The sequence below is a fragment of the Limanda limanda genome, chromosome 1 (assembly GCF_963576545.1).
Source record: "Limanda limanda chromosome 1, fLimLim1.1, whole genome shotgun sequence".
Taxonomy (NCBI): Eukaryota; Metazoa; Chordata; class Actinopteri; order Pleuronectiformes; family Pleuronectidae; genus Limanda; species Limanda limanda.
In genome coordinates this window covers 29438054-29461397 of record NC_083636.1, presented here as the reverse complement: position 1 = coordinate 29461397, position 23344 = coordinate 29438054, and the positions used below count along the sequence as shown (strand labels likewise).

The 23344-nt window shown below is 38.6% G+C and overlaps 1 protein-coding gene across 1 annotated transcript; it reads right to left on the bottom strand.

The window, feature by feature from the left end:
* Positions 1-14035: 14035 nt before the first annotated feature.
* On the bottom strand, positions 14036-19355 carry dolpp1 (dolichyldiphosphatase 1). Its single transcript, XM_061070413.1, has 8 exons — positions 19268-19355; positions 18493-18593; positions 18230-18314; positions 17110-17209; positions 16596-16694; positions 15637-15765; positions 15407-15496; positions 14036-14214 (listed from the first exon to the last, which is right to left on the bottom strand). Exons 1-8 carry the CDS (start codon positions 19341-19343, stop codon positions 14178-14180), a joined length of 717 nt encoding a protein of 238 aa, XP_060926396.1. The 5' UTR covers positions 19344-19355; the 3' UTR covers positions 14036-14177.
* Positions 19356-23344: the final 3989 nt, after the last annotated feature.

The following is a 23344-nucleotide window of genomic DNA, read 5'->3' as shown; positions in this document are numbered from 1 at the left end:
TCATTTAGCTGCTCTCTGACACACCTAAATTGAACAGTGGCTGTTGTTAATGTTATTTGTTACACTGGTGTTTTCCAAGCTGCTGAGATAAAAGGCAAAATTAATTTCTTCATCTGTTGGAAAGTTGTTTTCCATGAAGTTTGGACTATTCTAATGTTTTTCTAGTGCTTGAGAAAATCATTTCCAGTTAATACCTGCTTCATTTAGCTGCCTCCAATCGAGCTTTGCATCCAGACACAAACCAGGGAATTCAATAAACAAGTGTTGGCAGTGGGTGTTTAATGAAGACGAGACTATGAGAATTAATTGCAGCTTTGGATAGGATTAATTGCTGGCCTGCTGTTGGTCAAACATCCTGCTCGAAAGCTACACACCCTGTGAGGTTTCACATTCTTTTTTGTGAGAGTCAGGGAAGAATCGAAAATGAAGAAGAAAAAAAAGTAAAAAGTTATTGCTGCAGTGAAGGGTGTCAGTTCTGGGCAAATATTCATGATTCTGTCAGAAAGCTCAGAAAATCAGAAAAGCATGTGGACTAAGCTCCCTGCAGCTCTCCCATGGATCACTGCTGTCCATCACCGCACACTTGGTGACACGTCCCATCAGTTAGATACAAAGCACGACAAGGAGCTGGGCAGGAAGAACTCCCTGTTTGACTGGAGTACTGCGTTAAATGACAGAAAAAAAACTTCATGAAAACTAACTGTGTCCCGCTGCACTCACGACATCTTCACGTACCCCACAGAACATACACTGCATCTGTATCGTCTACAATATAATATCCCATCTATAATAGCTTCTGGGAAAGTGTCGGGTCAAGTTCCCCAGAGGTGGACGTCTGACCACAGGGAACATACAACAGTGGATGCCACACAGTGGTGGTGACTGAGATCCAAGGAGCCGTGTCAGTGAACTTCAGCGTTCCCTCAGCCGCTACGCTAAGAGAGTTTTCAGGAGAGACGACAGTCAGAGCTGCACTTCACAGATCTGGACTGTGTGGGAGAGTGGCCAGATGGCAGAACACGGCAGCCTGGAGTTTGTGCATGTGCATGACGCAAAAGTCTGTGGTTTGATTAAATGAACGATGAAAACTCCAAACATAATACCAACTGATAGCTTTTTATGGTGAGTGAAACATTATATTGAGGCCACGACTTTGAATGCTCACTCATAAGAAGGTTAGGAACCATTCAAGTGATCCTCAAAAGGTCCCAATTCGCTGCGTTGTGAAGTCATTCCGATTTCAGCATGTTCATGTGCTTTGAAGTCAGAATGTGGGAAAAAACATGGATGCTGTAAACAAAAATGTGTTATATTAATGTGTTTAGAGCATTTAAATAACAACATTGACTCATAGAGTGAAAAGATTAGCTATTATCATTTTTGGTACAAAACACACACACACCCACAATGATAAATAAAAAGCACCAACGCTTGACAGAAGCAGAGGAGGGTGACACCCAACACAGCATATATTATTTATGCACCTTTCAGCAGTTTCATATTATTTTAAGCTGTTATAATTTATGGTAGTTATGTGATCGAGCAAAACACCTCTTTTCAGGGTTTGCATTGTGAGGAGCAAAGAAAAGGTGTGACAGGCATGTGAATAATGTTAAATGTGCACGTTCATCATGAAAACATCTGTAGTGACTGAAAAGTGCAGTTAGACGTCTGCGAGTGTGCACATAGAGTTTGCAAATGACAAAGTTTAAAATTTGAAAAATTGATATTAAAAGCTGCTATTTTGAGCTGAGTGTAAAATTACGTTGATTAAGAGAACCACATGTGGAGCTCAGGCTGATAACTCAACTTCACAATTATACACATATCTCAGTCAAATCAATCAATCGATGAAAAGCTTTATTGCCATATGCAGAAATAACAAGTTATCAATGCATTATTTCCTCTGTGTCTCTACCTGCCATCAATGAATATGTAAATATAAAAATGGAATGAGATAATGACAATAAAACAAACATAAAAAATCACACAGATACATCCATACATATTGACGTAGACTGTTAACAACGGTTAAAGGTAATCTGCAAAAACAAGCGTACACATAGTCTGTTGTGAATTCTTACTTTCATCCCATGTCCATATAAGCACATCAATGAGAACAACTTTAACATACACCGCAAAATAAACCCCCAATTTAAAAATCCAAAACAATTAATCACGTGAGGTAATCTCCACAAATAAGAGATGAAGCGCCAACGATAAAACCCTTTAAAATGAGATTAGAAAACAGACTTTGGTCCCTTAATATATCTTTAGACCATCAAAAATGAAGCAAACCAAATCTTTGATTAGTAACTTGTCATATTATCTGATAATATCCACACATTACCCTCCTGTTCTGGTCCATCTTGAGCCAACCTCGTCTGTTTAAATGAGCTGTTTAATGATTTCAAACAAACAAATCATATCAGAGTGATACCTGCGTGTGGGAAACACTATTTTCCTGCCACAAAGGTTGGGAGCCATCGGCCTAAATGATTAATCCGGCCTTGCTTTCATGCTGCTACGGGATATCTGCACCGTGGAGTTGAGATTATGTGATTTGTCGCTGTCCGTCTATTCATTTGTGCGTTACTGATCAAATTACACATTCACGCTGCCAAAAGAAAGATGATTCGATTTGGCAGAAGTGCTGTGTTTTCATTTGCTCAGGCAATTAGCCATTTTTGTTCAAATCTAACATTATTATAGGGCTCCAAATCTCATTGCATGTAGAATATTTTTTTCTGACAGAACATTAATCTGTCTTAATGGAATGAGAATTATTTCAGACATTTGTAAGTTGAAGTATAATCGCTTCAGCGTCAACAGAACCAGACAAAAGCCAGTACAATAATAAAAAGCTATAGTGGGAAAAATCCACATCCCCTCTAAGACGAAGCAGAAGCAGGAACAGGTGACAACACATATGAACATGAGGGAAGATTAGAAACTCTCCATTCAGGATTATGAAGAAGACGAGAGAGGCCCAGGAAGAGGAGCAGCTCCTGGCTGTGATCCTGAGCCTCATCTCCAGCTGCTCCCTGCCAGTTTCAAAGGTGACCAAACTTATTACAAGTGCTCCTGAGGGGAACATGAATGTCTGTACCAAATATCCTGACGATTCATTGAATAGTTCACACCTTTCATGAAAACCTACCAATTTCTACCATAAGGTGGCACTAGAGGAAAAGTCGTGGATCACAGAGGTCAATGGGGATCATCCTCTGGGGAACCGTCATGTCTGTTCAAACCTTGTTTTGGGTCCCAGTTCATATGTTGGATGTGGTCTAAAGGCTGCATCTTTTGTGGGTCACAGACCACAAAGGTCAAAATGATATGGTCTGGTTCCTGTGATTTGAATCCCCAGCTTGTCCCGCCCTCATCGCTGTTCCCTAGCAACAGGACTGCAGGTGGACACGACAAGCAACTTTTAGGATCCATTAGTTTGGCTTTGTATGTAGTTCTTATCTCACTGATGTCCAAGTGTTAATCCTTCCAGTAAGTTGTTTGATTGTATGTTTGAGTGACAGCTGAAACTAACTCAGGTGGAGCATGTTGATCCACGGGACCTCGGCGCTGTGGCTCCATCACCTGATCTGTGCAAAGTCCAAATCATGTCTGAACCACAAAATTGGAGCATTGGTATCCAGGATATTATGCCTTTATGTAGATGATAGGTAGGGGATATGCATCGTTCATCTTTCTTTACAGTCTATGGTTTAAACTGTTAATCCATTGGACAGTTGTTGAGATATTTTTGCCTGGACCAAAGTGCATCGTCTGACTTTATCAAAAATAGAAGTCTTCTATGTGAAAAAAAAAACATTTATGAGCGTGCAGAGCTTTCAGGCAGCTTTGCTCATCGGAAAGGTTCTGAAGTCTCTATTTATATTTATTGAGGGATTTAGATTCTTTTGCAGCGTGACTTTAATAATTCCCAAAAATGTGACCCTCGACCTGACAGAAAATGCAGGATACGGGGAGGTGGGTGTTATTATGAGAAGAGGTGAAAGCACATTTAATATAAACTCTGAGAAACCGTCTCTCCAAACACACTTTTATGAACATGGGCCATTTTTCATTATGCTCTGCATTTATAAAAGCTTGAGGTTTCCCTTTAAAAGAGAAACAAAGTCATTTTATGATTTTGATCATGTAAAAAGGTAAATTAACTGTTTTTGTAACGCAATTTTCCAATTAAAATGCTCTCATCTATAAATCACAATCACACGCTTCTATCACACATAATTCATACACTTTCAGCACAGCTCATCAGGAGGCAATTTGGGGCTCAGTGTGTCGGGCCCAAGGACAAGACTGTGGACCGCAGGAGCCAGGGATCGAACCAGCGGCCTTCTGGCTAGTGGACGTCTCTCTCTGAATTCTGAGCCACATCATGTATTAGATGATTTATAGGTCATATGGTATTTGGAGCCTATTCCTTATTGAGCTCTGCAATCCTAATCTAGGATTAAGGGACGTGATGTAATATTTTGGTTGTTTTGGTTCTTATAACACCTCACAGGTCTGACCCCTGTAGAAGGAGTACGGGTTATTTGAGGCCGACCACTACCTGTTACAGTGACTGTCTGCTGTAGTGTGTCCGGCACTGGAACGGGGGAAGGCATCAATGGAAAGAAGAAAGATAAAGCTGAGAGATATTGAAGAAATCAAGGGTTGTAAAGGAAGGTGACAGTCTGTAGTGTAGAGGAATGAGTGGGGGTGAAAAAGAGGAGACAGAGTGAGGACAAGGAGGGAAAACCTGAAAATGTACATGAGGTGGAAGGAGAGCAGAAAAACAGTTGCATGATAGTGAGCGAGTGGACGCTTGTGAACAGTTTTTATATAAATCAACATGGCATTTAATATTACTCACCTCTATTTCATTTAGAGGCTCCTCACCCCTAAATAATTGGATGAACTGTAAAGAGCAGAAACATCAGTTTCTCTTATGAAATATTTTGGACTAAATAGTTTCTTAATGAATCTCAAAGGCAACAACTGAGCACTTGATGTTTAATTTCAAATACAACAAAATGAATAGCATTGGAATATTGTTACTTTGAAAATCATCTGTCTGGATTTAAATGAATTCTGAATCGCCTGATAAAAAATTGTTTATGACAGAGAAGTCGTGATTCGTTGAAAAAATTAATAACATGTTCACTTTTTTGAACTCATTGTATAACTGTTCAAACTATGACTGCACTGCACAAGGGCTGTTATTAAGGAAAAGACCAATAAACCAGCAAACAACACAGCAATTTTTGTAGCCAGTGACGAGTGGACTAGGATGGACAGTGGAGCAGGATCCAGATTTCCCCCTGGAGTTGGTAGAGGCCAGAATCTGAGCTAAAAGCAGAGTAAATACAGGATTTACATTCATCAGATGGCCAGAAACATGACTGCAGATGAATACTAATGCTGCTCTGTATCTGCTGGATGGTTAAATATGCAGCTGATTCCTCACAAGTTTGCAATATTAACTTTAAAATGTGTGGGTATATAAAAAAAAGAAACAAACAAACTCTTTCCACTGCCGCCCATGGGTAAAAATGTTTTCTGCAGTCAGAGTATAGAGGTAGATGCATTTCACAAATAAGAAGTCTGTCGCTAAAGATTCACATGATCGCTCAGCTCAATGTTACACTGCAGGGCATCAAAGAATAGTCCCCCCTTGTCCCCTCGGCCGAACTGCAGTGCAGATCCCTCTCCCCCCCATTCAAAGCACCATAGTCCAACTGGTGCTTCTTTGGCCTGACACTACTGAAAGATAAATCAAAACTCATAGCAGTAAGATCCACTCCGGAGCTGCAGGAGCCCCCGAGGTGGATTTCACAAAAAGCCGGTGTAGAGAAGCGGATGTTCATCGGTCCAATATTGCATATGAATAGTGTCATTTGTTTTTAATTCTCCTGCTGTATTAAAATTAGTGCAACATAAGCTCCATGTCGCGCTAAAAATAGATAAAGCACTGTCACCTGGTTGACCTGAGAGCAGGACCTGACAGAGACTCTCTGCAGTTTCTCTCTGTGTTTAATTTAAGACTAAAACTAGAGGAGGTGAGAGGCCAGAAAGAATTAAAAAAGAAAGAATACAAAACGATCAAAGTGTTTAAAACATGACGGGGTTTTAGGGAGAAGTCCACAAACAGTTTGCTTGATCTGGAGAGTAAATGTTAATGTCGTGCGTAAATGTGTAAGACTTAATACTGCTCCGGAGTTACAAGGCTTTCAGGTCAAATATTAATAACAGGAACAAGAAAACAGGTATTCACAGACTCTTAATGTTTAATTCTATACAACAGATACATAGAAACAAAAGAGTGATCATGTCTTGACTTGATGTTTGTCCTTCAAGAATCTGTTTTGTCCTTGAACTGAGTCCTGTTACCACTCCAGCTCGGTGTGTGCTGCCCCCAAGTGGAGAAACTGTGACAAAGCAGAGAGACGAAAGACAAGTGCAGACAAGTACAACCTTTTTGACGTTTACAATTAAAGTGGATTTAATTTATATCTATAAATTACAGAATTATGAAGCATTCATCTGTGGAATGAAACTTAGAACAATTACTCAGATAATTTAGTTAATACCTTTACTCCACCATGTTTACGATGGTTATTATCTCACAGCTTTTTTCACTTATTACTTTACTAATTTATATTTTCAGACAAAAAATAAGATAATACATTTAACTCTTTTTTTAAAAAAAATTATAAATGAGTCCTAAAACTTGTTAAGCATGTTGACTTGTCCAAACCTCTCGCCCAATGTAAACTGGGATTGATTCCAACTCCCCCCAGGACCCTTAAAGTGGAGATAATGGATGAATGGATGGATTGGAACATCATTTTCTCAATACATTTTTTAAAAACTCAGTCGAGTACATAAACTCCACCAAGGCCCAACAGTCCCATCAAATAAATCTTAACAAAAATGCACACACTCAGAGATATCAGTGTTCTTGTAACGCCTCATTTTTTCAGGGACTTAATTTTGCATCAGCTCTGTACACAAAGCAGCTGCCATCATGCTTATTGGAACTAACGCCACACACGGACAACATGCCACAGTCAGGCTGAGCAGACGCCATCGCACAGGTGACGTGGACAGAAATGGGATGTGACGTTTCAGAATAGAAAGCAGTGATGGACAGGACAGGGGAAGTCTGTGCACGGATGTGATGCGATTGCCAGTTGGCTGCATCTCATCTGATCTGAATGGTAGACACATGGTGTGAAGGACAGATTACACCCAATGTTTGTCTGGCTACATTACAATCACCATAATGTCTTTTACACATTTACAACGGCTGGTAATTGTTGTTGTCATGATGTAATAAGAGTCTATGCTGACTCTCATTGTGAATAAAACGTAATTGAGGAGGTCTGTGCCCGTTCGATACCTGTCTGCGTGGAACCGGCTGCGTTTATGCTCCAGAGCTACTTCAGAATTATTCCTTTTACTGAGTGAGTCCTCCTCAAACAGACTTCAAAATACTGTCACTTTCTTTTTGTTTGTGTGCTCGATGTTGGGTGCAGAGCTTTTTATGTTCAGTCTATAATGCAGAGTGAAGTTACAAAACTTTGTGTTCATCCTACCTGGTTTATCTGCAGCAAATATTTTACACTCAGTGTTTTTCATAAAATGAAACCGAATATTCTTTATTATTGTAGATTATCAAGTTTGAGGTTTATGAACAAGTCTAAATGATTTGCTTTACTTTTGTTACGTTTTCATGCTTTAAACACAATCTTCAGACCAAAGTTGTTTTTTTCTCAGAGATTTTGAAGAAGAAAAATCTTCAGCCCAGATATTTAATGAAAGACGGCTGCATTTCTATTTTACAGTGATGAATAACAGAGTTAACTCGATGAGCCTCAGTTGTCATCAAAAACATTTGAAATTGCTATGTTATATTATTAATCTTATAACCTAAGTCACATGCACATGAATAAATCAAAAGGGTTGAGTGATTTGATTAATTAATTAAAGTTATACATAAATATATACATTAAACACATAAGATTTATGTAATTGAAATATATAAAGTCACCGTTTTAGGCATCATTATTTTGTCTGTGCATGAAAAGTTCGGTTGAACATATCAAAATGTGTTTGTTTTCTAAGGATCATTAGTTTATGTTGAATGAACACACTGAGTTGTTTATGTTGATTTAAAGATTTAGTGCTGTGTTGATAATATTTAATCAGCTTATGCTAAACCAACGTGACTTTTTTATGTTAATCTATAGCTTTTTATGTTTTAAGCAAACAAGATCTGTAATCAGAGAATATCCGTTGCACATGAAAGTGCAGTATTATCTCAGTTTAATATGATATGTGAGGAAACAGATAACAAGTCTGGGTCAATAGCAGTCATGTCTCTACATGTTATCCCAATGCAGAGACAGGCTGGCGACTCCCATCACAAAGCATAAAACACCCTCAGCGGCTGCAGTCTAATGTTTATTTAAGGTTCTCATATAAAATATTAAAGGTATCAAGAGATGAATAAAGTCACAATTTATTAGACCGATTGTGAGGTGGTAAGGGTTTTAGATCAGATTACGTATCTGAGTCAGTGAACAACACCAAATTTACTCCAAGAAGGTTAAAAAATGTGTGATAGCAATTGTTGAAAATCTGCTGTAGTTCAATTTAAGATCAGGCAGATTGTTTGTGGAACGTGTGCGTTCTATCCAAGAGCTAAAAGAGAAGAAACCTGTGGGTGGCAGCTTGAACAGGGCCCAATGCCACTGCTCTTACATTTGTTAAAACAACAGAGATATCTGTGCAGACACTTTGTTTCCAAGTCTCAGTGGAGGATTCCGCCTCCGGTGGAAAATGTGTTTTTCTTATTATTATTTGACGTGGATGTTTGACGTTCACTGTGCAGAATGGAACATGGGACATTTGACACGAGGAGCAGGTTTTCTTTCATCTTCCAAAAGAGCAAAGTATCTCTCAACTACATTCATAAATAATTATAAAACTTCACCACAGAGGTATCACAAGCTGATAGTTACTTATCTAAAACACTGAAATTTGAGTGTTATACATGGTTTTACCAGAAATCTGTCCATCATATGTACATCATGACTCACTGTGCTGCAGTGGGTTATGGGTAGTGTGTTAAAGCTCATGTGCATGTGGATGGTGTGTTAATGTTTTGTTTGCTGGTGTGAGTTACAGTAAGCCTGGGACTGTATTAACATGTGATGGAGCCTCAACAGATATGTGCTCATCTCGTTACTGTCCTTACTGCAGATGTGTGCAGGCCGCCATCTAGTGGCGATGCTTAACAGTACTGCTCAGATTGACCAAACAAGCAATACTCAAATCCTCCCCCTCTGATTTTAATGTGTGATTATGACGTGTATTTCATATTTAATGTTTGATTGTGACGTCTATTGTATATTTGATGTTTAATTGTGACATTTGTTTTATATTATTTTTATAAGTTATTTGTTTTTACTTTGGTTTCAGTTTTTTAACGTATGTAAAGTGTATTGTTAAAATCCAATATAAATACAAAATATTATTATCATTATTATAAGACATGAATATGATTAAGACTTGTGGGTTAAAAACTGTGAGGCTGGAACTTCACTCAGTCCACTCCCTGTTATTTCATGTGAGCGGGGACTTTGAACAGTTTCCATTTCTAAGACTGAAGCTGCTGCTGATGTTACGCTCAAACCAAATTTTACTTTGCCGTCTGAGAGAAAAACCTCAATTAAAGAGAAACCTTGAGTGTTTGTTGGATTTATGTAAATGAGAGCTCTCTTCATAAACACATTTAGAGGATTTGAAAATATATCACATTTGGCCGAGCTTTACATGAGCCGATTCAAACCAGGGAGACTCAACAAGTACAAAAAAACACAAGTTGTTTACTTCAATAAATTAATCCCCAGATCTTTTACTCCATATGTATATTTTTCATTCAAAATGCCAATAAACCCCCTGCGATTCAAATATTTCAAACAAACAAATTTCTCCCTCTTTTTTTTAAAGGTTACACCTCAGATTTAAGTGCAGAACGTGGCAAATTCTCATCTGACATAATCTGTCATTGCAAATATGAAAAGTAGATGATACACAGGCTGCAAGTAAACAAGTCCACAGCGGTGGAGCTGGAGTTCAACAGCAGCTTGTTAAAGTGGAGCCGCTGCTTGATGAGCGATATAATTTGCTCCGCAGGGAACAAATTAAAGTGAACATCATTAGGCGAACAGAATTCATCTCAACTACAATGCAGTGTTAAAAACCTATACAATAGGCTGATGTCATTCCCTACTTTTATCATTTCAAAAGAGTCCCATGAAAAGTTCAAATGTAACACGTTTGTCAAAGCTTTTTTAATTCTCCACCGTGTTTGTGGCTCTTCAATCACAGACAAGGTCCCTTGTAGTTTCAAGCCAGAAATTTTGAAAAAACATCAAATGTATTCCAGATTTCCTGTGATTTGTTTAAATCTTCATAAGAAGGAATATTTGTAGTTTTAAGAGCCCGAAAACAATCTATCAGGGTTCTCTCTTGAGCTCTACCAAGAACACTAGGACTTATCGTTGGTGCCTCTCGTCTCTTGTTGTGTTTTTGACCCAAAGCAAATAACAATCAAAGTTTTAATTCTCAGGTTTTATTTCCTATAAGTTTACTTACTTACTCGCTTATAAACACTGCGTCATCAGACCCCTATATCTGAAAATCTAAAATTTTTCCTTTGAGTAAAACTCACTTACCTGACAGCTTTATTCTCCTTTAACTAATGCAAAGTTCAAAAGAAAACGGAGAATTGTCCATTTCTTCACTGAGTATAAAGACCAAACAGGATCTATTGAGCACATTATGTACTCTACCATGTTCTACAGACATCGACTACACTGTACATTTGCAATATTCATTGCCACTAGTTATACATTTATATCTTTTACTTGTTCAATATTTCACTCTACTGGAAGAAATAACACTCAGAGTGAGGCTGTGGAAGAACATACATTTTAAAATGATGTTTTCATCATGTTATTCTAAGGCTTCAGCTGCATTTAAGCTCTGTGTCGAGATGATGTTATAACAGTGAATCCTGTTTGGTTCTAGGAATATGTTTGGACTGACGTGTGTACATGACCATCGTTGACTGTGGCTGTGACCTTCTATAACTTCAACTGAGCAGAATGAAACATCTGATCACAAAAGTCAGTCAAGGTTTCTACTGAACTGCTCATCCAAACAATGCAAGTGAGAGGAAATAGCTTCGAGGAATAGAAATAGCTTTTCATCATCTCTATCTAGGCTGTGCCCATTCCCTGAGGGTGTATGGGGATAGCCTGAGGTGAGACCTGGAAAGGAAATCAAAAATGGAAGGGGTTGTTTAAATAGGGCAGATGTTCCTTTTGCACTCCTTGACTCAGGAGGATGAGCCTGAAGTTTTACGTTTAGTGATGTTCAGCAGGTAGTTTGGGATGAGAGCGCGAGGAGAGAAATCCATGCTGCTCCCTTCACAAGACGAGGAGCCTCCATTGTTTAAACTGAGCACGAGGCCATTTGTCATCTTCATCAGTCACATACAGAGTGTCCTCAGATGCCTCTGTCTCAAGGAAATACTGCAATATTTTTTTTTACCTCTGCCAATTATGTTGTGTTTTTATCATAATCTATGTCTATGAGCAGGATTACACAAAAATTACACGGAAGTGATCACTGTGACATTTTGTAGAGGGAAGGGGACGGCCTGAGGAAGAATGCATACAGTTTTGGAGCACATACCTAATTTGTTGTTGATAGGGCGTTAACCTAATGCCAATTCACCACTGGACACCACGTATAACACGATAATCCTTTTTGAACATCACAGAGTAGATTCTTGTATTTATATAGCCAACAGTTTGTTTTAGGTTTAAGCCGCCCTAGCAGGGTTTCTACATTCCAGTGTTTTAGTCCATCGAACAAAATATCTCAGCTACTGTTAGACGGACCATGAAACATAACAAAGCTGTGCTGAATTGGGTTCTTTAAGACCCAATACAAATGAATTAGGTCACAAACACATCTCAATGAGTGCTAAATTAACTTTTATGAAGTTTGATACATTTACTAATGCATCTCTCAGGATGAATTGAAAATCCTTTGGTGATTTTCTCCTCTGACGCCTCCCTCAGGGCAACGAATCAATTTATCCAAACCAAAGCCATTCCCATCAAACTTAATTGTATTTTAAGTTTAGTTCTAACGAGTAAATGTTAGCATGCTAATGGGTAAACTATGATGGGGACCATGGTAATCATTGAATCCAGCGTTGCATCAACATGCTTAAATCAGATCTTAATAATTATAATTATGTATTATCTCCACTTCCTCCTACTATCCAGAAATAGGGGATAGAGCCTTGGTAACAAGGTCCCGCCCACATACATGCTCGACCAATCGTCTGAGTCTCAGCTGTCAAACATGACATTTCAGCTCATTTTTATAGCATCATATATAAAAAACAAATTTACTGCACTAAATAATCAATTGTGAACTTAAGATTACAACAACATCTTTGACAACATTGGATTTATGACCTTTACTGCAGCCAGCCACCAGGTGGCGACAGAAAGTCTTTAGCTTCACTTTTGGGGGCTGTCATGTCATCAATCTTTGGTCTACAGTTAGAATGATGAGGTGACACATCAATCAGATGACAGGACACCAGAGTGATGCACCCTAGTAGAAATGCAGTGAGTAGACAAAAGTTCGTTAGAATATCAAATGCCTTGTTTGCTGAAAAGCACAATAACCACGTTATCAGCGCGTAAACCAGCATTTTAAAACACAAAAAGATTGCACTTTAATCATGACACTGGAACCATCCATCGTACATAAACACAATTTTATTCAGCCTGATATAGGTTACACATGGGGGAAACAAATCAAATTCTAAGAGAACTACTTCCCTTTGTTGAGCTAATGATATGACAAGTTTGAAATTAGCTTCAGATCCCCACTTGGAAGCTTTCAACATTAGCTGCCGTGGGCTGTGAGGAATTAAGCATAATCACATGCTACGACTGCCCTGAGGCCTTTTTTTTCTCCTTTCTTTAAAAAATAATACAAAAAAGAAAACACTCCCCTCCGCAGTCAATATGTATCGCACTAAATGATATGGAATGTTGTCTTGGAAATGCAGGTAAAAAGAAAAGTGTTCTCTGCAACACCAGAAAACAAGAAACGGAATACAAAAAAAATCTGATTCCCAGAAGTCTGCTCCCAGGCTGCTACTGTGTGTGAGGCACTGAGAAAACACCACCTCAGTCCTAAGTGTGTTCAACAACAAAAAATTACTGAAACCCGCCGCTGCAATTCAGCCTTGCTATGCCTAAAGAAACGTGGATATGAGCAGAAACCACCTGGATGCTCGATAGTACAGAAGGTACATCAAATTTACATTGCTCGCAAATCAGCTTTGAGGTCTAATATATTACGACCGACAGTCATAGACACAAAGCAAAGACTGATGAGGGAGAAGAGGGAGAGGGTCTTAACATTTAACTAGTGTTAGTCTTTCTTTTTTTTTTATTTCACAAAGTGCAAATTTTCATGTATATTACATCTTAACCAATTTTTTTTATTTTTAGAAATTGTTCCTTTTCTATTATATAACAATGAAAAATTGGTAATTCCACATACCCCCCTCAAACCTAGCCATACCCCCCCCCCCCAGCTATTCATCAGAATATATAAAAAAGAAAAAAGAAGGCATCACTAAATACATGCTGCAATGACGCTCACTGATTGGTTGGAAATTTGACCATAGCCTCCTTTTTTGGCCCGTTGAATCTCGTACAGTACACCGTTACTGTCAGCGTGCATTTATAGTTAAAATCTATATATTAATCTATCATTAAATAGTATGCCTCTTGCACAGTCTTGCATGCACTGAAGAGCCTTTTGAGCAAGCTGTACAAGAAGGAGAGGCGTGTGGACGGACGTGGTCAGGCTGTCGGCTCTGGGCCAGGTCCAGGCACTCTTTCGCCACCTGTAAACATTTTTTTTTTTTTTGCCCTTTACTCCTTGCAACCATGTCAGTCCAAAAGATGGTTCTCCAGTGTATTTTTGTCAAGTGAGCATTTGTTTTTGTGTGATGTGTGTGTGGTCCTAAGGTCAGTCTCACAAAAGAACTGTGTAGATCACTGAAGTTTTGTTCCAAGCTTTCGTTGTCTGTTCCTAGAAAGGAGAAGAAGACAAGTTGAGTCACGCAATGAATGTAACAGACTAAAGGTCACCATCACACAAGCTTTTAAAGCTGTGATCTATCAGTGAGTTTTCAGAATCAGGATCAGAATCAGAAGAGGCTTTCAAACATTCATTTCTAACATTTCAATAAGAGAAAGAAGAGGTCACAGAAGGAATAGACCTCCATTCCATCAATTGAGGTCGATGCTAAAAATAGTTATGGATAAACTTTAAAGGTCCAATTAGAAAACTAGAATTACCACCTCCTAGTTGTATGCCTCAATCAATAGTTTATATACATATAGCATATTGATTCTTCTATTATGGCAAAAAGATGTGTTTTGAGTGTAATCAGTTCATTCTTGAGACCAGTTTAATGTTTGTGCATCTGACTACAGCTGTAACAAAATGATAATGTTCGTATTAGGACTATCATTTATTTTATGGCAGACAAGCATGTTTCCAGCATGCAAACTAGCTCCAATAAGCTGTCGCTTATAATAACTTCATTTGTAAAACACTTATCTAAACGAGGTTACAAAGTGCCTCACACAAAAGTTCACGGGAAAATGAAGAATCAATTGTAATAAAAGATATTCTGTTCCTTCCAATTTAAATGCCAAATCATAACATAAAAGTTTATAGAGAAATTGTTCCAACATACAGTATATCAGGCCAAAAATGGTTGCTATGGAAGTGGAGGACACTAGCGGGCAAAGCCATCCTCAGCAGACAGTCACAACAGTCAAGCATCAGAGAAACAGTGTGTGGGAGTATTTTGGGTTCTACACAGTAGGTGGCAAAGTTCAAAACAAAGATAAGGCTGGTTGTGGCCTTAAAGCTTCCGGTCTTAGATTACAACGACAAAAAATGTGAGGATTCACTTTCTAGTTTGCCACTGCGAAGTAACAGAAGTACAACAGACAAGAAGAGCGATGTCAAGTGTACCACCTCCTATGAATGCACATTTTGGCAAACACAACTTTGCCAGTACCTTTAAAAAAAGCTGGAGCATGTTATTATAACTTTATTTGAACTCAATTTTTTTGAAAAAGTGACAGCCCTGGTGTTAATAATGTAGCCTACGTCTCCTGTAAAGGATGGGTAGGTATACTTGACTGTTCCACTTTCTGGTGTAACTGGGCTGTAGAGGTGAGGTGATGCACGTGGCATAGTCCCTTACCTTGCCTCTGATCTGGTCACTGTATACTCAAACCACAGGATGTTGGGAATCAGGCTTGTGTCTCGCACCAGGAAGTACTCTGATATTGGCCTGTGAGTTACAAAATTGGAGAATAACATTATACAAGTGGAACCATAATGGAGCAGTCTGATCCACTTATTCAGGCTGAGGATAAAATCGTCTTCCCCTGTGACACAAGGAGGCAGCAGTGAAATGAGAGTGCCACTTACCACGCTGCTATTTTAGGGAATATTGGTGTCAGCACCTCTTGTGTGATAAAGAACCAGAATATTCCGATCGTACAACCGGCCACTCCGCCGTAGAAGACCTGGCTCCAGCTGTGATACAACAGGTACACTCTGACAAGGAAAAGAAAATGTTTAAAAAGTTAAACTAAATTACGTCCAGAAAAATATGTTTTTAAAAACTTATTTTTTGTAAAATTGGATTTCTTGTCCCTAAGAGTGAGCAGCCGATCAACCAAACATTATTAAATTACTTTCTCATACACCCACTACAAGTACAATAGTTAAGGTAAAAAATAGCATGCTTATTGACCTTCATATATTTTCAAAGCTGTCTAGTCGACTAATCAATTAGCTGATTAACATTAAATTAAAAGTACTCCATTCACTACAGTCCCTCTATAGCTTCCATTAATACCATACACCTGGCAAGATAAACACGTACAAACTTGTTGTGTAGAATAGTACAAAAACAAAAAAACAAAATTCTAACATACTTATATATGTCCAAAGTCAATCCTAAGGATCAATATCGGGGCCAATCACAGCATATATTAAAAGATTTGTATTGGATAGAGTAAACTGAATTAAATTATCTTTTCTTTGTTTTGTCCCACATGAGCCTACTAGTGTTGCAATGCGATTCAGATCAAGTTAATAGTTTTGAACAAGGACAATGACATTGAAACGCTGGAGGAAGATTAGGCTCTGGACCCGAACCGGCCCTTGAACGGACTTCCACTGCCCGTGGAAAAGGGGTCACTGTGTATACCCAGGCGCTTACACTCATCCATACATTAAGCACCTCATAAAACTACCGATATATTACTACCACATTTTATCATCTCTTTTATCATGCTGCACTTTTATATAAACTTCAGACTTTAGGAATCATCTGAAGATCTGAAGGAGGTGGGAGGAGGACTTGGTAGTCAGTCACCTACCTGCTGTATGAGACCGATAAGGCCAAGCCCAACAGGATGATGGACAGTACGTGTCTCCACAGCAGGTCCACACATCGAGCATTGTTCGTTTGATGCATTCTGAAAGAAGAGATGAGGATGAGCTAGCATCATGGCATCTACTTCATGTGAAGGTGGAATGAAAACATCTGATGAGTTCTTAAATATATGCAATAACTGTAATAATGAAATACATGCCCTGGAATAAATATTAAATAAAAGATGTAAATATTTATAATGTAAATGTAGCATGAATACAAGGAATTCAATGGTGGGCCTGTGGTCTTCATGACAACTATTCAACATTACAGGAAGTGAACATGTTTACTCTGCTTTTTCATTTCATATGAAAACATGCCAGTGACACTAAATAGTTTAAAATCAAACTTGAAACAAACAGAAATATATTATATATTACAGAAAAATACTTCTAAGAATTTCGCAGCTGAACATCTCCCCCCTTAAAACTCCCCCAAAAGCCAGAAAAAAAACTCACCTTAAATAAAGGAAAAGAAAGAAGTAAACAACAAAGAACCAGATAAGCTGGGAGTGAGCGGAGGGCATCCCATAATCTGAGGACAGGGATGAGTGAGCCCCTGCAGAAAGAAAACACAATCTCATGTAAACATTTATTTACTGCATGAAGTGTTACTGTTAATACAAAACTATCAACTCAACCAAAATGTATAACTAAGAGTAAAAAAGAACTACATACAGTTATCTGGCAAGGGTTGGGTGATAAAACAGTATATATCGAATTACAAATACTTTTTATACTTCAGTTCTTCTCAAGCTACATGTAACGGTTTTCATTAACATGACACAATGTGTTGTAAAAAATTTTGGAGTCTGCTTTGTGATGAAGTGGATAAATCAAAATGTATTTTAGAACCATGCAAAGCCTTTCATATGATAGAATAAAGTATATTTGCCCTGCTGATTTGACAAAACATCATATTATTTGGTAGGAAATTATTATTATCTTTAATTATTGACGACAAACTATACATACACATAACAGTGAATCAAAAAATGATGAAAACTATTTTCCGATTAATCACTGACAAAAATAATCAGTTACAATGGATATGGAAAGACTGGGACTGACAAATATTTTTACCAGGACTTCCTGACAGAAGACATTGTATCTCAATGGAACCTTCCTGCTTTCATAAAGGATAAATTGAAAAATATATTTTTTAAAGTTCATTGTTACCTCATTGTTATTCAAACTCTTTAAATCCTGATTTAAGAACTGATTAATGGTGAAGTTTAAAAATGAATTATGAGAAGAAAAATGTATAATATTCTGTTTTATTTATTGTTATTTACTATCTGGGTAGTTACACATATCAATAAATCATTGTATTTAGTGTATATATTGTAGCCTTAAGAAAAACAATAACTTTAGTTAAAACATGGAGAATGTGTAGTATACATCCTAGGCTACTGTCAGCATCTGACCCAAAACAAACAAGATGAAGATAAACCACACAACTGAGTTCGCCATAACGCGTCACTGATAACAGAGGAAGATCTTCGGGCGGCTGGGATGTTTTTGTACTGTTGCCCAACCCTGCGACAAACTAAAGCCCACAGCTCGCTCCTTCACTCACCTGCACACGGACGTGGCTCTCTGAGGATGTGCTTCAGCAGCCAGTTCACCCCATCATTCAGCACCAGCCCACCAAAGAAGGAAATCTGCATTTAAAAACACCACAAAAACAACAACAACACAGGTCAACACATAAGCACAGATAAACTCGTGGCTTGTCTGACAGCACGGCCACGCGAGTCAGTTGACAACTTCTCAGATTGTCTTTTTTTAAAAACGTGATGATGCTCTTTCTGGAAACCCAGCTCCAGGTGCAGGACTCACCGTGTGCAGCTCCCGTTTGAACACTATGAGCGTGACGAAGCCCACCAGGATCGCTATGGGCAGGAGGCTGATGTAGGCCAGCACTTGTCCCGTTAGATCGCCTGCAACACAGAGACACGGTGCTGGAGTTAGAAACCCCGGAACTGTCACCTGGTGGTGGGAGGGACACTCTGAGACTGAGTGAACCCGGATGACTGAAACAGTGATGTAGCCGTGACCGCAGACAGGAAGCAGCTACACCTTCATCTTACAGACCATAATATTTCATTAGGTTTGCTAGGACAGCTTGGTGTTATGAGGGTTATGCTAGCTGTACTAAACAGTGTCCGGCCAAAGAGCTAGCTACTGCGTTGGCATTACTCCTAGCTACAATGCTACACAGGTGAACAGCTATGTGCTTCGACTACATTAAAAAATCATATTTCGCTTTTTTTAACGCATGAGTTTATAAAATATTTCTTACAAGACACGACGCATTCGTTAACTCCTCGTTTATTGTACCAAAGTCGGTGTGAAGGCAGCTAGCAGGCTTGCTAGCCTTCATTGTGGGCATTGCTGCCAACTGCGCATGCGTGGCTGTCTCACAATCTAGCAGTCCGGGCGGCGTTCCCCTGCTGCCACCGGGCTATTCGGCGAGTCTCACTATTTGGCAGCGTCGGCAACGGCCGCGTCCATTCGGAACGCGAGAAAAAAGCCATAAGCTGCGGTCAGATAAGCAGCGGCCGGTGGAGCGAGGAGCTTCCGGTGCTCAGGGACAGATGTGGAGTGGACGTACCTTCCGGGAACTCGACGTGAGTCAGAGATATGGACCGCCATCGAGGCGGTGCCGAGCACTGCTCCTCCGCCGCCATCTTACCCGGACACAGCCGTCAGTCCCAGCGACACGCCCCACACACGTGTCCGACCAATGGCGAGCCGAGCTGCGTGTTCAAACGGGCGCCGGCAGCCGAGCGGCCGTCCAATCACAGCAGCCCACCGGGAACCCGCTCCTCTGCCCATAGAGGAGAATTATTGAATGAACAAAAAACACAAAGTCCAGCTCCGCGTCTCAAAGCTCTCATTGTGCTCTCATTCAGAAAGTTATTAGTGATTTATGAATTAATTCAGTTGTTTGCCCTAATTTTCACTGCACGTGGGAATCTCTGTATTTTGAGTGATATTATCAACTGTTTCCAATCATAGAGTATATATAAAGATGGACGACGTGACGTCTCATCAAAAGTGAAGCCAAAGTGTCATGGTCGCCATCTGGTGGCTAACTGCAATTTGGGCCATTAATCCTGCCTCCTCCATGTGAAGTCGTTTACCTGCAGTTGGCATTTCACACATGCACAACACAGCGAGAGGTTTTCTCATTTGCAACATCAACAAATCCTCTGCATTATTATTCAGGCGAGAGAGAGCCACATGTGAGGGCTCCCTCTCCCAGGACGGACATAAGTGCAATAGATGCTGCCTTCTATATTAGAGGAGTAGAGCACTATACTGATGCTAACTTCTTCATGTTTAACACAGCCTATTCTATTTACATGAGTGACAAATAGACTCAAATATGGACATTTTAAATTGTTCATCGACTGATATAAGAACAACGATCTCCAATAGAGAACCTGAAAGTATATTGAATTAATGAATAAAATATGAGCAGACAGAGAGATTAGCAGACGTATAGACAGACAGATATTACTGTATGTACTCAGTCATACACACAGCAGATAAACTCACTGGCCTCTTACACCTTTAATTAAGTCATGAACAGAAAACGGGAAAAACCTGATTAAGTGCAAATTAACCTCTTTTCCAGTTGGAGTGTGTCTTTCTCACCATAAACCCTGAAGCAAAAATAGCTTTGTACAGTCTGAAAAGTGAAGGAGAAAATGAAACGTAGGATAGGATTCAAGATAGAAAGATGTCATGCAAGGAAGTAAAGTGATCATATTGTGTGAATATGTGTAACAAGGACAAAACGACGAAGGGTCTCTCTGAAATAGCATGGCTGCATATTTTCATGAAACATGTGGTTAAAGTGATGTTTTTTATCTAAATATAATAATAATAATGATAACAATAATAAAAATAGAACATACACTTTACATTGATATGTATTATAGTATAATATATAATACAATTAAATGTAGTTATATTATAATAAATCCTATAAAAGATCATAAAAGGACATAAGGTGGAATAGATGTTGTGTTGTGTTTTACTTCAACATTGTCATTTTTGAGTGCAGTTATAATAAATGAAAAGACAAATATGCATTTATAATGTCTTACTGTGGAGGTAAGATTTAGATATGAGGTTATTATCTTGTTCAGCAAAACTACAGCAGGAGTTTGAGCGCCCTCTAGTGACATACTATTGAACTATATTTCTGTGGTCCTGTAAGTGAATGGGACATGGTCCAAACTAAAAAGCCTTCTCTGAATATACTCGTCTCAAACATTGTTTCTGTAATTGGACGTACTTCCTACAAATCCCATTGAGTTATTTGATGACAACAGGATTGGCAGCTGCGACTGACTCATGATTGGTCGAGCGCATGTATCGGTGGGACGCCATCCCCCTATCACAACACTGCAGTCTATAATTGACATGTGTTTCAATCTAAGAGGTTTTAGCTTTGTTTCTGGATAGTGCGAGGAAGTGGAGATGCGTCGTCCATCTTTAAATACAGTCTGTAATGCAAGCTTTTTCTAGTGTTATGTTGAAATATCTGGTCTGAAAAAGACCTGTAAAGTTGTGTCAGTAATAATAGTAAAGGTAAGTATGATTATAGCTAATTACTGCTTTTCAGTCATTTAAATATACCTTTTTACTATAACAGCAAAAATATTTGTATAAGAACAGTTTGATTCCCGGTGCAATATTAGATACAATGAGCCGTCATCCACTGATGAAAAACAAGCGAATAAATATATGATTTAATAACAAAAAAATCACATTTAATTAATATGGAGAATCAAAATCAATGGACAGGAAGTGCTGGCATTGTAATTTAACAATAGAAAAGACAAAAGGCATGAATAGGACACTTGTAATGTATTGCAGTAAACTCATTTTGGCCATCAGAAATCTTCATAAAACTATAATCCCCTAAATCATGCCTGAATATTTACTTTCAAATGACTTCCAGTTCTTAAACATTTCATCCAGAGTATTTCTAATTGGGGCTTTTGAAAAACTAACAATAACAGCATCTATAGGAATGAGCCTGCTTCTTAATGTTGCAGCACATATATGATTGATGCATTTTGTAGAGAATCTACACTGCGAACATGCACAGGCTGCAGGAGGAAACAAAATGATGATCTACTCTCATGACACAGCAGAAGCAGACCAATCGTAGGAGACTAACCACCTAAACATTAGCATTTGCCTGCATGATACATTCTGCTGATGATCTACAACAACGGACTGACACTGGGGAGAAAACAAACTAAAGCAGTTCATCAGGGATTTGACCACACACAGTCAAGATGTTAACATTCAACATGGACACTAAATCATAAAGTTATCGTAGTAACCAGAATAAATATCTTGCGTAACATAGGTTTCTGGGAATAGATTTTTTACTATATGCTCTGTGTTATCAACAGTACATCACTTCTGTTGTGGAGTCATTTCAACTGCTTAATTATGGTTCTCAAACTAATAATTACAAATATAAGAGTTGTAGGACATTCCTGTATCTTTCTGCTTTTCTGATAAAGTGCGAAATGTTTCAGAACACAAAGCTGCAGATCTATCAGAACACAGAACTTAATCTTTTTCTTGAAAGGCTCCATCACCAGCTGCAAGTTCATGTTTGATTGAAACGGAAGTAATCATCCCAAATAATCCCTTCAGTGCTGATTCTTGACAAAGGATTGCATTGCATTTAAAAATAAAGACTCACGAACTCTGGCCTTTAGAGGCATGTTGCAACAAGAGCTCAAATCACACATTTATATGATTAATGCATGAGCCTGTTTCTCTCCATTTGTATGGTCAACTTTTCCTCTGTGAATTTCAGAAAGAGACAGAAATTCTGCAGACAATCACAAAGATAGTTTCCATTGTCATGAATAATCATATTCCATTGAGATAATTCAGTTTTTGATAGTTTTTTTTAAACAAAAATTAGCTTCAGTCTGAATAAAACTCCATTTCACTTCCTTCTCTTCCGACCCTTCAGTGTCTCCGTGCTCCGACAGGCTCAGTTATTGGGAAAACAAGAGGAACACAGGGTTTTCATCAGTGCACTTATGTAGGTAACAGTCAGACTGTACAATTCCCACTTCATCAGTAAAAGTCTTCACGAGATCAGACACAAAACAACCTTAGACCAATACTGGTGCTGTTACTGGTCGTGTCTATTATAAAATGAGCAGAGATGAAAACCAACAACACACTGTATGTGGATTTGATGAAAGGGAAAATGTGTTTTTGAACACATATCTCACTTGAGGGTGAGTTTGTCTTTCAGTCTCTAAAGGTATTAGATGGTAGTCGCTTTGTTCACTTTGTTACAGCCATGAGCATTGACCTTTTTCACAGAAGACATTTTCTTATTTTGATACTGTAATCATCATTATTCTTATTAGTTTGATGCGTTGGTAAAAGCACAAGTGTTAATAAAACCAATAATGGCCCAGTTCCATAGAGTTGCTTCAGTTTCCGGGTGCTGGTATTGTGCAAAATGGGCCATGATTGCACAATCAGAATATTTAATAAAAGCTCCACTATTGGTTATAGTAATACTTAATAATCAAATGCAGTGTAATCAAACACAGTTGACAAAAAGAAGTGACAGTTAAAGGACCTTAAGTATCAAAAGTAAAAGCTGTGATTATGAAGAATAAAGTCT

Excerpts from the sequence above, each read along its gene's own strand:
- dolpp1 (XM_061070413.1), bottom strand. The coding sequence starts at position 19,343 with ATGGCGGCGGAGGAGCAGTGCTCGGCACCGCCTCGATGGCGGTCCATA. Across the intron at positions 15,766-16,595 it reads TTATCGGTCTCATACAGCAG|AGTGTACCTGTTGTATCACA; the intron begins GTAGGTGACTGA and ends TTTCCTTGTCAG. Across the intron at positions 15,497-15,636 it reads TTCCCTAAAATAGCAGCGTG|GCCAATATCAGAGTACTTCC; the intron begins GTAAGTGGCACT and ends TGTAACTCACAG.